The 19,136-nt window shown below is 26.9% G+C and overlaps 1 protein-coding gene and 1 long non-coding RNA gene across 6 annotated transcripts in view; one reads left to right on the top strand and one right to left on the bottom strand.

Moving 5' to 3' along the window:
- Positions 1 to 19,136, bottom strand: part of LOC122855527 (teneurin-m) — a 306,365-nt gene that overhangs the window by 201,525 nt on the left and 85,704 nt on the right. For 4 of the 5 annotated variants that reach the window (XM_044156957.1, XM_044156960.1, XM_044156959.1 and 1 more), the window contains exon 3: positions 5,955 to 6,042. In XM_044156957.1, coding sequence (XP_044012892.1) covers positions 5,955 to 5,970 — 16 coding nt within the window. In that variant the 5' untranslated portion in view covers positions 5,971 to 6,042. Of the gene's footprint in view, positions 1 to 5,954; positions 6,043 to 12,908; positions 12,997 to 19,136 lie in introns of those variants that run through there. The other variant, XM_044156958.1, reaches the window with a different exon arrangement.
- Positions 17,538 to 18,926, top strand: LOC122855535. Its single transcript, XR_006374076.1, has 4 exons — positions 17,538 to 17,660; positions 17,748 to 18,151; positions 18,277 to 18,646; positions 18,815 to 18,926. It is a non-coding gene; the product is annotated as an uncharacterized LOC122855535 (long non-coding RNA).

Genomic DNA, 19,136 nt, shown 5'->3' with positions numbered 1-19,136 from the left:
TAGAATTGTTGCAGTGTTAACTGATGGCTTTGACGATTTATTTGTGCAATTCAATTTATCGAAAATACGTGTCTCACTATATACTGATAAATTTTGATTAGAAATTATAGCTAAATATAAATTAACACACATATAACTATTTTATATTAACCCAAATGTTGAAGCTATTAAAACTACTTCTATTAAAACTAGATTAATTACAAAATTTTATATATATATATTTATAACGATAATTAAGAACACAACTTGCAAGTAAGTTGTAAAATTTATGAAGCATTGAAAAATAATTTAAAACAAAAAAATCAAACTGAAATCATTTTTAAAAAAAGCGATTTTCAAATGGCAAAAAAATATATATAAAACTATGTGTGATTATGAGGACAAGAAAAAAAATAAAAAAAGGGTAGTAAAAAGTGAAGAGTACTAAACTGTCATGGCAGTGTCGTAAAAGTAGACTCAAGGATAATGAGATGAGAGGGTGGCAAAAGCAGATTAGTTACCTGCTTTTAGTACTTTACGGGTTGGGTGACATGTGCCTGATAAGGCCAACTTGCAATTTTGGTATACCTTATGGTTCTCTTAAATTTTGTCAAGAGTTACTTAAACATAATACAAAATTGTTTATCATCAGATTTTTCATTTTAATATATTAATTTAAAAAAGAAAATAAAATATCTTGATCCAGCAAAATGTAAAAAAAAAAAATTAGTAATTTATATCTTTTAAAATTAAACTACATCAATTAACAATGATGATAATATTTTTTTAAAAACGTGCCAAGAATTTTTGTCAAAACTTTCCTTATAATTTTGTAGAAAAAAATAAAAAAATACTAAGACTAATTTTCTAGTTAAATTGTCCAATGTCCTGGTGACCTAAAATTAGAGGCTTTAGTTCTGTAAAACTTGTGACCCAGGTAGTGGTAAAACTAACTTTTGTTTAAGCTCAAAAGAAAAAAATAAAAAAATATATATAAAATGTGCCAAAGAATAAAAAAAAAAAAAAAAAGAAATAAAAGTTTTTCTTAATAAAAAATTGTGAATGTCATCTTGTTTATTGATTTTGGTCGTTTATTTGTAAAAGAACTTGATAATCTTGATATATCATTGGTCTATATGAAATTCTGAAGCATTGAATATCACACAATAATAAAATAAATATAGAATGAAGATGTATATAGATATAATATATACAAAGACATTGTGGTGAATCGAGTGAACAAGTTAGTACACGCCTGTGATCCAGCATAATTCGCAAGCAATTTAGTGAATGGAGCTAATTCAATAGAAGTCCTCAAGCACGCCTTTGGCCTTTATATATATCTCACTATATATGTCGCTTGGTGTATCTTGAAAGTGTGTGTATATGTATTTACTATCTGAAATGGCAGATAGAACGACAGACAGACAGACATTCAGATAGACATACATACAAATCAAGCCATGTGTTTATATTCTCTATGAATATTATTCAAGTTTCAGGTATGCATAATAGTTCATGTCAAAATTTCTCATTATGATTTTATATTTGATCAAACAAATGACACTAAAAATAATCCAATAGTTGAATATATATTAAATTTTAAAGAAAATATATAAAAAATAATTTAACCCATGTAATAAGAGTGTCTATGGGCAATTGATGTCAAAAAAAATAAAATTTATTGACAATTTAGTGTCAATTAAGGGAATATTTATGAAAAAACAAAATATATTTATTTATTTTTTTTATTTGAAAAGTTAGCTGTTAAAGGAATTTAACAATGTGATTAAAGGTAAGTACCGAATACTGCCCACGAGAGCTTCATTAAAATAAACTGCATTATTTTCCATTCGCTTGAAAAACAGTTTGATCATGTCCCACCTCTATAGTTCACCGTGGCAACAACTACAAGAGGTAGTTTTTTTTTTAAATCTTTTTTTTACACCTTTTTTTTTCGTTACAAGGATGAATGAGACTAACGGGCATTGTTAAGACTACCTGTAGGGGGTGAAGAGATGTAGCTATTGTTTTCTTTTATTTTTTTCAATTTTGTTTTATTGTTATTATCTTATTTATTTACTCTCACTCACTGGCTCATTATCTGACTAACTTTATCAATTTATTATTTATCGAAAATTTATTTTCTTTTATTTTTTTCGCGAATTTTCTAAACAATTTTCGATCCTGTAAATTGAAAAAATGGCATAAAGCCAATTAAATTTTTTTCTTCCAAAATTGACCAGAAAAACTTAAACTTTAATATAATAAAAGTTGTATTAATAAACTTACAAAGTGTCAAAGTTATTACAAAGTAAAAAAATATTCAGAAAGTTGTGTGAATTTTCAACGACCGTTAGAACAAACATATTTGTGAGCAGGACAATGTATAACGGATGCTACACGCTGGTTGAAATAATCTATGTAACCATCAGTTGCAGTTTGCAGTGTAGTTATGTCTGTAGATGATTGTTATTGACAAATCGTAATGCCGGTCATCGGTCATGACATGGACATTGCTGATTCATACATTTACTATCGTATTCAAATCGTATATATAAAGCACGCATGTGCTGATAACATTAAACAGCTCACAATTTGACAATACATAAACGTGATAATTGGATAGTAATAATCACAAAATAATTGTGTTATAGCACATGCCAATTTCATGATCCAAATATAATAAACAAATATTCTAAATTATACAAAAATAATCATAATTTCGTATTTATATTGTTTTATCTTTTTTAAGTTAAAAATCAAGCTATGTATATTTCTTAAACATGACAACACACAACACATAATTTGGCGTGTTAAATTTTTTTTTAACTTCTCAAAAAGTCATAAAAAAAAGCTGTAAAACACTGACTCATTGTATATGTTTTATCATTATTGTTTGTTTTTTTTTTCAACATATTGGGGAGAAAGAGAATCATCATTATTCATACAGTTTTTTTTTTTTTTTTTTGAAATGGTAATACAAGTAGCATTGCAAAAAAAAAAACCAACAACATGCACCATTAAAAAAAAAGAATAAATAAAACATTTTTATTAATTATTTTAAAATTGACAATTAAATTTTTTATCAAGTTCGTTTTTTTTTTTACTCATAATAATTACACCAAGAACAAAAAAAAAAAAAAAAATTTAAAAAGATATTTATAATTTTGCACGAGTTTTAAAATATTATTCAAGACGTTTTAATGATTTATTAAAAGTAAATAAATAAACAATAAATCAAGTATTTGAACGTGACATAATAGAAGACTATTTAATTAAAATTTTCGTATAAACGTGACTTTTGAAAAAGGAATGGTTCGAGTAGAGAGACAAGAAGGTCGAGACAAACTTTAAGAGGGGGAGTGTATATAGAGGAATAGTCGGACAAGCATTTTCGTCCCTTTTTGGCAATGATGACTGTGTATTGGTCCTTTTTCATGTGATCGTCCTTAGTTTGGACAAACTCATTGCTCGTTGAAATTTCAACAGAGGGTTAGAGGTAAAGTAGTATATAGGGGATTAACGGAAGTGAAATAGCTAAATGTTCGTTCATCTGAATGGAGTAAATCAGGACAGTGGGATGCCTTGGACAGAATCGTGGTTCAGCTTCGGTTCGTTGATGTCATGAAGGGGATAAATGCAAAAGGGTAGAAAATAAAAAAAAATAAATAAAAAAAGTTGCTAGCTCTTGTCCCACCTCATCATACCATTATCCCTGGCAAACCTCACTTTCACTGAGATCTATACTATCTTGGGAATTCAATTATGCCAACTGAACAATGCTATCCGAAACGGTAATGAAGAGATTGGGTAGACGATTTTGTGTATTTTAATATCAAAAATAATACGTACTTTATACATGTAAAATATATTTTCATTATATTTTTAAAGTGATATATATTTTTTTTTCAAAGTTTCATATTCATTTCTAGTTAATATAATAAAAGAAACTTTTATCTAGATAATAAAAATAAACCGTGAATAGTATATTAAAGTATCATTGTTTTTAGAGCTTTTAAAAAATACTATATATATTTTTTTATCAAACAAAATGGTTTATAAGTTTATGTTATTATTTAAAAATAATCAAAATAATAACTTCATGATATATAAAGTATTTTTTTCAGAATATAATTTGAAACAATAATTTTTTAATTCAATTAAATTCATTGAAATAAAAAAGTAAAAATGAAGAGTAAAAATTTAAATTAGAAATATAAAAAAAAAAAAAGTGCTTTTCCCGTAAAACATAATTGAATTGAGGGGTAAAAAAAAAAAATGCCAACCAAAAATACACAAAAGATACGCACGAGTAGCCATGCGTTTAGACCGGGTATGTCTGTCGCCGATAAATTTTTGTAATTTTTTTATTTTTTTTCATTTTACGACTCTAACCTTATTACGCTGTCTGTATTTTGATGTTTGGATTGGTTTACCATTTAAAATTCCCGAGGGTGTGTTGCCATTTATTTACGTTGCTCAAAGTTTTGAGGAAAAAATATTTGAAAATACATAGATTCAAATATTAATGAAAGAAAAAAAAAAAATACAAATGAAAAAGATACACTTGGTGAGCAGCATCAAAATTCATGATTATAATAAACTTAAACTTTTTTTCTTTTTCCTCAAAAAAAAAAAGCTTGATTGCATATTCATAAACATCATCTAATAAAAAAAAAAAAATAATAAAAATATAAAAAAACTATTCAACACAGTTATTTGCTACTTGTTTATTGATAGGAGACAAATTTATTTTAGCATCAAGAGTTTTCAGACAGCAACGTTGAAATAAAAATAAAAAAAAAATTATATTACACATTTCGCACTAGCATCACCGGTAGTGAATGTAATATAGCACGCCGACAAAATATAATTCTACGAAACGACACTCGAAATTACTCGAATTAATCCAAAAGTGTATTATCCTTCCTGCGTCGTTTCGTTCGTGAGGGTGACGTCGAGGCTTTCCTCTTTTTTTTTTTTTTTTATATCTTTTTACATTTAATTTTTTTCATTTCTAGTCTTTTTTTCATCCCCTTGCTTTCTATGCAACGCAGCGATTTTTAGGGAGAGACCAACGAGAGAGGATATGCTATATAGAAACATGAGAAAATGCGAACTAAATCCTCATTTCGTCGGAGGACATATAATAGCCAGGCAAAACCGCACGAGTTCCAGTCAAAAAAATAAAATAATAAAAGAAAAGAATGAAAATTTAAAAGTAAAGAATAAAAAAAAAAAAACTAAAACAAAATAAGAATAAAATAATGGACTTTTTTATACGAGAGAATCAATTTTGAACACCACAATTATCGCCTGTGTTTCACTGAGCCTTATTTTTTGTGAATATATATTTTTAAATTTTTTATCTACACATTTTTTATAATACTTTAAATATATTCATTGGATCAGTTGATCTATGTAGATACATCCCCATGAATATCTAATTAAATTTTTGAATTTTATATTCTTATTTAGCCAAGTACAAAGTTGATATTCAGACAAGCCAATTTGGCTTATATACATAAGTCATATATATATATCTACATCACCCTAACAATTGTAGCAAGAACATTAGATGAAACTTTAAGATCATGAATAAATTTATGTTACATTATATATTCAAAAGTATAACCGTTTTTGTAATGATAAGTCATATCATTATATCTTTTTTATTTTTGAAAATTTTGTTTACATTTTATTTTACCGTAGCTATATATATATTTAGTCTTTTCGTGTGAAATTTGCAAACTGTGAATTGGCAAATATCCTCCCGGCAGTTTTCGAAATTCACAATTTAAACTACGTATATTGCAAACTCTACTTGTTTTACGGTTTCAACGGTATTTGATTAGTTTTAGTGAATTTACTAAGTATTTTATATAATTCAATACGAGAATGTATATAGATGTATATATTCTTGACACAATTATAATTTATTTATAGTTAAATTAAATAATTAAAAAACTCACCTTGCGCGTAGTTCATGTCCACCACTCATTCACCTTGGCTCAGTACTCCTTCACGGAGTTCACCACCTCAAAAATTTATCCAAAGCATCTGTAATCATACAACAACAATAAAAATAATTTATTAAATTATATTAAATTGCAAAAATAAATAAATAAACATTAAAAGTATTGGCTGTTGAGTAAATTACTTGAAAAAAATGTTTTAAAGCTCTATTGATTTTTAATTTATAATTTTTAGTATTTTTTTCTTCAAGATATTTGCAAATTTCATAAAACAAATGCAAGTGAGAAAGTTATACATCAATGGAAAAAGGTTTTCCCTTCTTAATTACAAACCAAGTTTTCTTTAATTAAATAAAATTATTGATTTTACTTAATAGCAAGCTCAGTGTTGATATCAGAGACCAGATAACTGTTTTGAAAACTTCTTTATACACAAGCTTCTCGTCTTCTACTCTTTCCAAAAAACTCTCAAATCAAATGCAGATCCACAAATACTTGTGGTCTGGACAGGACTATATAATAATAATAATTCAATAAATTTTTATATACATAAAAATTCGATATAAGACCTTTATGCAAGTCAATTTCTTGGCTGGAATTCGTAATAAGATGTTTTTTTTTTTATATTTTTTATATTTTTCAATAAAAAGATTTTCTTGATAATATATTGAAAATATAAAAACCCTATTTGGCATATACACTTGAATTGTAATTTACGTTTATTGTATAGGTGTTGTATAAATATCTGGTTATAAGATTCAAAAAATATTCTCAATATGAAATTTTTTTTTATTTTTTATTTTTTTATGCCTACGATATTGACCATTGACAATTCGATCTAGTCCAGCTGGTATTTCACATATCATGATTTTATTACCAAATATTATACATATATATTTAATATATTCGATTTAATATTATTTCACCAGTGTAATTCAATTTTATCACTTGAATTTACTAGATCATTTCAAATACAAAAATAAAAAACTAAAATCATTTGAGTTTTAAAAAATAAAATCAATATTATTTTAAATTTTTAAATAATAATTTAAAAGTACTTTAATATCATCTTTTAAAAATATTAAATTATATTTTTTTTTATATTTAAAATTTAATATACATATTTAAAGAATTTTAATACCGTCATCTTGAGAATTTTCTTGATAAATCTATTCATGCAAATAATGCCCAACAGACTAGTACCAAAAAAAAAAAGAGATATAGCAAAACTGACGTGGAAGAAGAGTATAACCGAACGACATATCGATATACCAATATCGTAATTTTAACGACACCCGAGGCAGTTAATGTAAACTCAATATTCTGCATCCTTGATGCTAGTGCATTGGCTACTGCATGACTAAGGAACAATCTATCTATACTCAAAACTATATCAACACAATCCTTCGAAGACTCTCAACCCATCCTTCTACCCCCTTTCACTCTCGCCAATCTATTTCTTGCTTGTGTCTCTTGGCATACATGCTTCTTGCAATAACGATTATGCTAACATTTCAGGGTTGTAACACAACATTGATAGTTTGACGTCGATATAATCTTCAATATATAATGAACACATTAGCTTCATGGTTAATTGAACATTATTGGTCTCTCTGATGTATACACTCTCAAATCCTCCTAAATTTAAATGTTTTTTTTTTCTTTTTTTTAAATATACGAGCACATTGGCGCGCTACGCGCGCCTGTATCCATACCTTCTGAAAGGTTTATTGTTCATTGGATTTATAAACACAAGTATTATCATAAAAAAAAAAAAAAGAATGAATAAATTGAAAAATTTTTTTAATTTATTCATTTACACATAAATCACACATAATTCACACGTAATTTTTAGTCTAATAACATCAAGATTGAATGTTTACTAAAAAAGTTGTGCTACCTTTATATCTTTAAAAAAAAATATAAAAAATGGGAAAAATTTTTTTATTTCATAACCTATTATACAATATTCGCATCAGATATAACGATTACGACAATGCACTACCGCACGGCCTATTTTATCTGTCAATGGCATCAAGATGGCCGACGTTTATCAAATTGTTTTAACAAAATGGTGTTAACTTTTTCATGTAACGAATAGTCTACCGGCCGAATATGGCAATTTTACTGCCGACCAAAATTTATTGAGAAAATGAGGTAAGTTAATATCTTCATCGCATAACGATTGAATATTGGTACGATTGCCCTGAATACGATAATAACAAATGGCCGACCATTCAGATGGAACTTTTGGCCAACCGAAAAACTCTAAATCTTAAGGACAAACATAAAACTTGAGTTTTGGTGCTTTATCAAAAAAAGTGCCCTCTAAATGGTCGGCCATTATTATTTTCGTATTCAGGGCATCATTACCAATCAATTGGGCCTATTTCCAATCGTTATGCGATGAGGTAAGTTCATTTACCTCATTTTTTTCCCTCAATTTTGTACTTTTTTGGTCGGCCATCAAAAAAGTTCCATCTAAATGGTCGGCCATTATTATTTTCGTGTTTAGGGCATCATTACCAATCGATTGGGCCTATTTCAAATCGTTACGCGATGAGGTCAGTTAACTTACCTCATTTTAGCTCTTTTTTTGTTAAAACTTGCAGTTTTTTGGTCGGCCATCGTGTGCTATGTCGGTCCATTATTATTTCTCTTTATTTAGGCATCAAACCAATCGATTGGGCCTATTTTGAATCGTTATGCGATGAGGTAAGTTAACTTACCTCATCCACCTACTTTGACCGTCAGCCACCCCCTGTCGTTCCACCAAAACGGTCGGCCACTGAAGCTGCATATTGTACTCGTCAAGACACGTCGAATAAACGTATTTCAAATCGTTATGCGATGAGGTAAGAAAAAGCACGATGGGCTCCCTAACTATTAATTTTAAAAAAAAATATAAGATATGGGAAAAATTTTTTTTTTTCAAATTTATATTTCCTCACATAAAAAACACATAATTCGCACAAAATTTTGAGCCCAATTGCATCAAGATCCGATGATTATTGAGAAAGTTGTGCTAGCTTAATATGTCAATTTTTTGAAAAATGTAAATAATAAAAAAAAAAAATTTTCTTTCAAATTTATTTCTTCACACATAAAAAACACATAATTCGCACAAAATTATGAGCTCAAGTGCATTGAGATGCGATGATCATTAAAAAAGTTGTGCTAACTTAATATGTCTATTTTTAAAAAAAATGTAAAAAATAAAAAATAAATTTTCTGTCAAATTTATTTCTTCACACATGAAAAACACATAATTCGCGCAAAATTACGAGCCCAAGTGCATTGAGATCCGATGATTATTGAGAAAGTTGTGCTAAGTTGTGCTCTAGCTTAATATGTCAATTTTAAAAAAAAATATCAAAAAAAATTTTGTTTACTCGCTCTTTTTTTTTTGTTTTTTCGTTGCTAACGAAATAAATAAAAAAATAATAGAAAAAGGCAAACAGAAAGAAATTCGTATGAGAGCAAGTGAGAAAAAAACAATGACCAATCAAATGTCCGGAAGACCGATGATGTTTGTCCTTTTTATATTACGATTTCGAGAGCAGTATGATAAAATTATAATAAAAATAAATAAATAAATATTAATCAAGTTGAAAATATATATATTTTTTTTTCTTTCTATTATGTTGAAGTAAAAAAAAATGTTCAAATTTTTCATTAAATAAAAATATAGCTTATCAAGAATTTACACCAAGTTGGCAACGACACAACGACAACCGCAGTATATAAAAAAAAAAAAAAAGGGACAACATTTATAGCCACACCATCAAAATCAAGTCCAAACTATATCACCCTGTCCAACACTCATTTTTTATTATATACCATCAAGCTTATATTTAATTCAACACCAGGGATAATTCGTAACACGTCTTATATTCAATCTTGTAACAACGAGTGTCTCTTTAATGGTTGCATCACTTTAAAACTTTTGTATATAAAAAATACTAAGAAATTACAGTGTATTAAATTATAGGATCTCAGAGAAGAAAAATATCAGTGATAATTTACAAGATTAAATGCAATACGTATGTTATTTTTTTTATCAACTTGTGTATGTCCTCAAATGGAACTTCATATATCGTCTCATACACTTCGTTTTACCCTGTGGGATTAATATCACATTGTATTCGAAATAAAAAAAAATGATAACAGCTTTGGAATATTGAAAAATACATAAAAAATTACTAGAGTCATCTAGATCAATTCAATACGGACTTCCAAAAATTATATACAATAGAAAAAAAAAAATAAAATTAATGAGAGACATGTCATCATCATATTCTTGAGCGAAAGATAAAAAAAAATCTATATAATATCATGACTACTTTTATTTTGAAAAAGTTGCTTCTTAATTTTTCATTTCTAATATATATTAATAATAATAAATGATGGTAGAGTCGTGCAAGAGATTACGTTTGACCCTTATTCATTTTTTTTTTTTTTTTTTCTATCAATATTATTTTTTGCTTGTATTCTTTTTTTTTAGATTAGAATTTGCAAATTTTAGGAGAAATTATCAAATGTCATGTCTATTCGAAAATATATTCTGTACTGGGTAAAAAGTTTATACCAAATTTAAAAAAAAAAAAAGAATTAATAAAAACCGCAATGTCTCGAATAAATTAACAATTAATAAACGAGAAAACATTTATAAAACAATTTGTCTAAAGCAAAATATTTCAAAGAAATTGCTTGGTTATACTTCACATGCTCAAATTATCTGTGTGAAGCCACGAAATTGTTAGACTATATATTTAACCAAATGATAGATGAAGCAGTATGGGAAAAATATAAGCAAGAGAGAAGAAAATAAAATAAAGAAATAAAGTTTGATAAATAAAGAGAAAATGAGGTTTCATCTAAACGTGTAAATATATACAACAATATCTCTTGAACAACATCTCTCTTTTGTACTCTTGCATGACTCATGGGTAACCATAGGATGCCACTTGAATAATTATCCCCAGGATGCACTAAACTCTCAACTACACTGCGTGAAATCCGACTACTAAATTTACAAAACCACTGACTGGTACTTTAAGGTAAAACCAAAGTATATGCGTTCACCAGGTGCCTCAAGGGGAGTTTTTGATGTAGACGAAAAGTGCAGGGGAGTAAAACAAGTAGTAGTAGTTGTGAAAAAGGGGGTTAAAGTTTTGAAGGTAGTGAGTCTCTAATTAATACATCTACATACTCATATATACTTGTGGATGGGCCAAGGCCAGGTTTAAACTTTTCCCCAGTAATTTAACACTTGCTCAAGGTTGGCCAAAGCAACAATATAATAATAACGATAATTAGAAATTTAAACTTCTTGATTACACACAAATGCACAAGGTCATTTGCAAGATCATTTATAAATATTAAATTAATGTATAGCTTAGATATAATACTCACGTCTGAATAAACCATTTTTTTTCGTTTTGTTTTTTCTTTGCTTTACTTTCAATCAGTGTGAAGAATAAAAAAATAAAAAAAAAAAATAGTAAATCATCCCTCAAGAGAGTATCTTAACACAGTGCATTTTGTGTCATTCGTTGTTTTTTTTTTTTTTTTATTCATTTCTCGAGGGTAAGCAGAAATGAAGGTCTTTAAAGGGCGCGAAAGAGTATTACGAGTCTCGACTCGAGAGTCATGTCACGTCGCCGATGAATGGTCTGACGAGACTCCATGCGAGACAATCGCTGGGGAAATTTGCGGGAAGAAAAAAAAAAAAAAAGAAAAGCATTTACTCTGTATATATTTATCATCATTTTATGTATGCGTATTTTGTACAATGCTCGTTGGTCTTTCACTCGTGCGTGTGCATAAAAGTAATGTGCCAACGAAAAAATTGAATCGGCCGTAAGGGATGAAGAAAAAAAATAATATAAAATTGAAATAGGGTAAAAAAAAAAAAGGAGAAAAAAAAAAGAATTAGGAAGATCCACAAAAAAAAAAAAAAAAGAAAAAAAATATATATAGATGAATAGTAAAGCTACTTTGAAGCTGACAATTCCATTTAAGTTAAATAAAAAAATAATAATAATGTTCTATAACGGATCGTAGATTTCTTTTCGTTGTATAAACCACACAGCAACGTGGTGGAGGCGTTACACTCTTTTCTAGAAATTCGCATTGATTGCGCCGCAGAGTTCACCAGGACGGAAAATTAAAACCCTTCTCCACACAATCCTCTGCCCCATAGTTCCCTTTACCCCGCAGCCATACTTTGCCGAGGGTTCCTTTTTTTTTTTTTAATTTTTTTTTTTTTTGTGGGAGGGTTGAGGGAATGAGGACTTGGAATTCGCGGTAGCTGCCAGATAAATACGCCTTGTGAGCTTTTTGTAATTTTTTTTTTTTTTATTGCCAACTGATTCACACGATGGATATATTTGAATTTGAAAAAAAAAATAATAATAAAATACGATAATTGGAGACTGACTGTAGTTGGGCAAAGAAAATTTTTGATTTTTTATATATAAATAAAAGAATATTAAAAAATAAAAATAAAAAAAAGAAACAATACTTGTAGAAAATTATTCAGATGAATAATCAAAAAAAAAAAAAAATTTATATTAATCAAAAATACCTCAATGACAAATGATAACTAGACACAAACGCACTGAATTAAAAAAAAAAAGTGTCTCACTCTTCAAGTGAAAAATAATTTTAAAAAAATAAACAATTTGTAGTTTATAAATTCAAGATTTAAAAAAGTAATAATAATTTTCAAATTGATTAAAATGCCAAGTGAATTGTTTGAGTGTACTAATTATTATCATTTTTCTTTTGAAAAAAATGTTGATGTTGCTGATGTACCATGTGACCGATTCAACACACGCAAACAAACACATTTCAACGCAAATTAAACGGACGTTTTGTGATATAAATTTTATACGAATATTCGGATCAGGATTAGAATAAATAATTGAGAAAAATAAAGATACATACATTACACAAAAACAGATACAGGAAACAACAGGTTTGCAACAGAGATAGCCAAATATTTTTGGTTCAACAGCCAGATGAATTCAACAAACTAAAAAATAATAAAATGATTTATCAATTATTAAATGTGAAAAAATATGAATTAAATAATATGATACATAAAATACATATCATGAATTACATGAAAATATATTTTTTTATTTTTTATTTTCATGTAGGTATTTTTTATATATTTTCATGTAAACTCAGATGTACATATGTGTGAGTGACGCTCTCACGCACACATATATGCACAACCATCACACATACGTGAATGCTCAAAATTGTTCAATAATGCACTTGAAATTAATTATTAAAAAAATAAAATAAAAAAAAATATACTAAAAATAATAATGATAATAAATAATACGTACATTATATAAAAATAAAAAACAGGATTTTTTTTTTTTTTTCGTTTCAAGGACGCCGCAGCCAACAGCCCTAACCGACCCAAGCCAAAACCGAAAATATTAAAAATAATAATGAGATTTACTCCGAAAATAAAAAATTTATACACAAAAATATTCATCGCGATGTTTTCTATCAAATGATTATAGTTTTATAATTGATTCGTGTGGATTACTAATTATTTTTTTTTTTTTTTCAACGACACAGCAAGCGGTAACGCGGGCCAAAATTGACAAAATAAATAAAATAAAAAATAAGAGTGAAATTTATACGAATGATATAAAATTTATACACTAAAATGTTCCCCTCAATTTTCCCTTTAAGATGATTATATTTTTAATAATGATTCGCGTTGATTAATAATATATTTTTAATTAAAATACGGAGCTTATTTTTTTGCGTTGCAAATTTTTGCGAATCACGGTGGCGTCTTTTTTTTTTTTTTTTTTTTCATCTAGAGCACAGCGGGGTGGGGATAAAAGAGATGAGAGAGAGAGAAAGCATCATGGCGGATGAACGCGCGCGCATGATGGCGGATAAGCGCGGGCTTGTATAGCGCGAAAAGAATTTTTAATTTGAAAATATCAAAAACAAAGTAAGAAAAAAAATTAAAATAAAATAATAATTAAATAGTTATTCAAAATTATTTAAAAAAAAATATTTTATATTCATCTTTTTCCTCAATATATAATTTTTAATCTATAATTTAAAAATAAAATATTCAAAAAATCAAATATATATTTTAAATTATAGTAATAATAACATTGAAATTTAATCTTGTTTTGAATTTTAAATTTCTAAGATGATTATTCTTGGTCAAAGTTCAACACAAACTAGACAAAGTTTATATTTTACTTGGCTCCAATAACACAAGATATAAAAAAAAGAAAAATCAATAAAAAATAAAATTCTATTTTATAAAATAGTTATTGAGAGTTAAAAAAATTTAAAAGCTTAAATTTCCATCAATCTAATTTTTATTATAAAATAAAAAACCCAAAATACAAAAATTAAAAATCTAAGTTACGAGAAAAAAAAATAGTTAAAAGTCAGTTTCAACAACTGAAATGAAAATAATAAATATAAACATTTTATGTATTGTGTATATATATAGTATTTGCGTGAAAATTCTCACGAGGCCGTTACCAAGTGTGCGCAAACGACCAAGGGATTTAGTTGTATTTTATTCAGCCACTTTATTCCTGGGGACTTGTCACAGTTTTACATTTCTATCGGCTGGCAGCATCTGGCATACCGCGGGCTATTTCTATATATGAAAATATATATAGTTACTATACAACTATGCTGATGTTGCGCAACCATTTTAAATATATATAACTCTTTTCATATTTTTTCCTTTTTTTTTTTCATATATGGTACTGTATTTTCTTTCTATAAATATGGTTTTACTTTTTTATAAACCACCACTTCTTGAAAACCCTATATTTTTATTTTATTTATTTACTTCAAAAACTTCAACACCATCAAAGTATAGTATTTTTTTTTTTCTATTAAAATATATACTCAATGATTTTATGATATTTTTATATATATTTTTCAATTTTAGAAAATATTTTTTGAGCAAAAAATCAAATGATTTATTCATTCAGCTGAGACGATATCGTCTGGGCTTTGGTAAGTTGAGCCTTTGAAATGTGTCTATTCTTTGGTTTTGTATGAAATTTATTCTTTTGACGAGATATTTTTCAAAAAGTTACAATATTGTTAATAAAAATTTCATTAATTTAAAACCCATATATGGATTCATCGAAAATAAAAAAATAAAAATACAAATCACTTGCAAAATACAATAAAAATTAATTCTAAAACTTCATTATTCATTTATTAATATAATTAATTGATTTTTGAGTTTTTCGAATAATTTTATACCTCAATAAGTTTGAAAATATTTGTTGACCTGGTATCTGACACTTATATACAAGCTGAGTAGAGTCTTGGGCATTATAATGACGAAGGACGTCTACCATGAAGAGGATTTCCTGGGGGAAGATGGAAGGATTGAACTACTAAGTTTACGATGTAATAGTGTATTGCTATATCTATAAATTTTCTCTCTCTTAGATACACTGTGAACTGTGGTTGTTAAATGAATTCACCAGCATTATCGTGTCAGTTTGAATGTGGCTCAAACCCACAAGTAATTTGCCCTTTGCACCTCAGTATTAAATATATTTATCTTACAAATATATCAAAATTTATTTAAACAGAAATTATAATATTTATGAATATATTTTAATTAATTAATAATCATTTGTTTTTAAAAATTTTAAATTAAAATTTTAATATTACATATTTTGCTCTTTTTTTCGACAAAAAAAGACTGTAAAAAAAATTATTTTTATAATAATGAAATGATATTTAAAAATAATTAATTTTTATGAATGTCGATAATGTTTTTATAAATTTGGTTCGCCTTGTTAAAAAGAGCATATTAAAATGCATTATTATATATTTTTCTCAAAGCCGACACATGTATGTGATGAATATATAAAAATTGTAGAAAAAAAAAACACAAAAAGGTTGCAAACACTCAAGTTTTTTGCTCATTAAAAAATGGCATATTAAAAAAAAAAAAAAATAAACAAATTTAAAGAAGAAAAAAATCACAGAAACCAATTTTAACATTGGTATATACTACATGTCCTTTGTGAAACGAATGTTTTTATAATTAAGAGTCTTGTTAACGCAAAACTGCAGCATGCAATGTGACGTTTGAATGTGGCTGTAGCGTGAACCTTTGCTGTAAAAATATATATACAACTCACAACCAAGGGTCCATTATCGTAGAGATGTTTTGTGTCGAATAATAAAAATAAATAAATAAACAAAAATAATCATAAACAAGATAGGGTGAGAGATAAACAAAATAAATATAAAAAATGAATTTTTTATTTTAAGTAGTAAGGTTTGTTTTTTATTTTACAAGGAAGACAAATCAAGCATGTTGTCTTTTAGCTTGTAGACGTACTCATCATTATCAATGACTGCAAAATGATTTTTTTTTAAATAATAATGACTATCAAACAAAGTGTCTATTAAAAAAATAAATAAAATAAAAATATGATTAAATAAATCTTGATTAAAATGATAAAATAATACTACATAATTATTCATATATTATTTGAATTTTCATTTATTCATTTATATTTTTTTTTAAACAATAATAAATTCCCATAGTTAATATTTATTGTTTTTAAATTCGAACAATTTTAAATTTAAATATCAGCGTCCATTTTCGAGATATCGTTCCAACTGATTAGTTATATCGACTGATCAATTAACGATTAATTAAAATTGACTGGTCGATATACAACATAACTGAAAAAAAAGAAAAAACTAAACAGGTAATTGTTTATTGTAAGATAACAAATAATAATAAATAAAGCAAACAAATAAATTATCATTATAATAATTATAAAAATTATGCAATAATAAAATGAAACTAAAACAAATAAAATAGCCTGGTTTTTTACATTAAAATTAGTTTGTTATTTTGAGGTTAGGATGAGGTAAATGGACAATGAACAATGCTCAACAAAACTTGAAATAAAAAAAGAACAAAACAGGTAATTGTGATACAAGATGACTAACCAACCGGTAAAATAAATGACAAGATAAATTTTGACTATCCAGAAAATTATAATGCAAGTCAAAGTGTAAACATCAAAGGCACAAAACAAAACAAAGTGACAACAATAAAGTTACACAAAATAAACATAATATTTTACTGGACACATGACAATAAGGTTTGATAAAATACCACAATAAGTTTGTTTGATAATTTAATGCATGTGTTTACATTTGTTGGATGACATGGATTGCTTAGTGTCTCAAATACAGACGAATACCTATATCAAAATCATTTTCATCTGACATATCAAATTATTCATCAGTAATTTTGTTCTCTAAATTTAAAATTTTTACCACAACAAAAAAAAAACAAAAAAAATATCTAACTACACTTAATCATATTGTGGTTTTTTTTTACAAAATTTATTTATTTTTATCTAATAATTCAAAGAGATATATTTACCCAGCAAAGATCAAAGTTGTGTCTCGCTTATTTTGAGCACTTTATGACTCATGATATGTTACAAGAACAAGAGTTGACATTTTACTTAAAAATTATTTATATTTTTGTTTTAGTACTAATGTGTTATCTTGATGAGATCTTTATCGAGACATCAGACGTTATGGGTGGTGTTTTGTTGAGCTTGGTTAATCTCAAAGGTTCTTCTGCTTCGTATTTCAACTCCAAAAAAAGATGCAGCTAAAATTATTTATACTGTAAGTTTATTTATCCAATATGTAAATGAATTATCATTTTATATTTCTAAATATTTAATAATTATATGTATTTTTTTCTTTCATCAGGTGTGTGTTGTTATAGTTGTTTGTAAGCATGCTTGATTGGAAAATTAAGTTGTCCAAGCTTGTGAAAGACTTGACATATTCACATCAAAAGGAGTTAACTGACAACAACAAAATGAAAATGACAGGATCCATCGTGGTATTGTCATGGAGAAACGATGATGAGAATGAAGATTGCGGGTGCCTCTTCACAGGGTTCAAGATGTTGAAGATTGAATGAGAGACATGGTAGACTAGTTGAACATACACACAATTTGTCAGAGACTGACACTAAGCCTCTAACTTTACCGTGTAGCTCATCTTCAAAAAAGAGACAACACGTTCAACGAAGCCTTCTTGTCATCAACATTGATGTTGTCCGAAGGGTTATAACAAAAAAAACCTCATATTATCTTTGTTCTTGAAAGGTATCATACTCACTATAATCTTTTTTTCTTTTTCAAACAAAACATAAAATTAAATAAACTAAATATTTGAGAATAAAAAATAAAATAATGTCGACAGTGAAATTAATTTTTATTCTTTTTTAAAGATTTAAAATGGAAAATAAATTACATATTGTCTTGATATATATATACAATTTAAACACATTGGCAAAACTTGGAAAAAAAGTGCTTGAACTGATAGTGACAGAGAAAATTGGCTAGTAAAAAAAAAATAATATATATAAAAATTGTCTGAATGAAGAAACTTGGCAAGTGGCCCTGTGGTTATACTCATGGCATACATGGTTCTCTGCTTGTTGGTATTGCTGACGTTTCGACAATTTTTTTCCGTATTATCAGTGGATCGAGTGGAATATATACAGACTTAAAATATCGTCGTTCAGTCCATGAAACAATCTTTAGATAAAATCAAAGTATTCTTATCGTGATAAAAGTATTGATTAAAAAATTATTCAGGTCAGTTTATAAATTTATTGTTTTACAAAATAATATGATAAAAAAAAAATGAATTTAAAATGAATGATAATAAAATTCAACAAGATCTGGGGATATTTTATAAGCAATAATAATATTTTTCATTTTGTCTTTGCTACAATTAATATTCAGTTTAATTTCTTGATGTAGACGGATGAGTTGGTGCCAAATTTTCAACAACGCAACAATGATGTATATATAATGCACCACTTAATGGGCAATCTAAACAAGTAAAGCATAAAGTTATTCAAACTTTCTCAACATTGCCTTTTCATTCAACTGTGTGTATCAAATGTTTGGAAACATTTACGTCATTTTCTCATTGCTTTGTTTAATTGATCTGTCAGTTTTCATTTGTACTAATTATTATTAACATTTCAATTATGTTATTATGGAAAAATTTTGATATCTTTGTGGTCAAAGTTTTATTGGATCAACAAAGATTCAAAGTTAATGTAAATTTTTAAAACTT

This window comes from Aphidius gifuensis, linkage group LG4 (assembly GCF_014905175.1).
Source record: "Aphidius gifuensis isolate YNYX2018 linkage group LG4, ASM1490517v1, whole genome shotgun sequence".
In the NCBI taxonomy this organism is placed as follows: Eukaryota; Metazoa; Arthropoda; class Insecta; order Hymenoptera; family Braconidae; genus Aphidius; species Aphidius gifuensis.
This window is presented reverse-complemented; position numbering and strand designations above follow the sequence as displayed.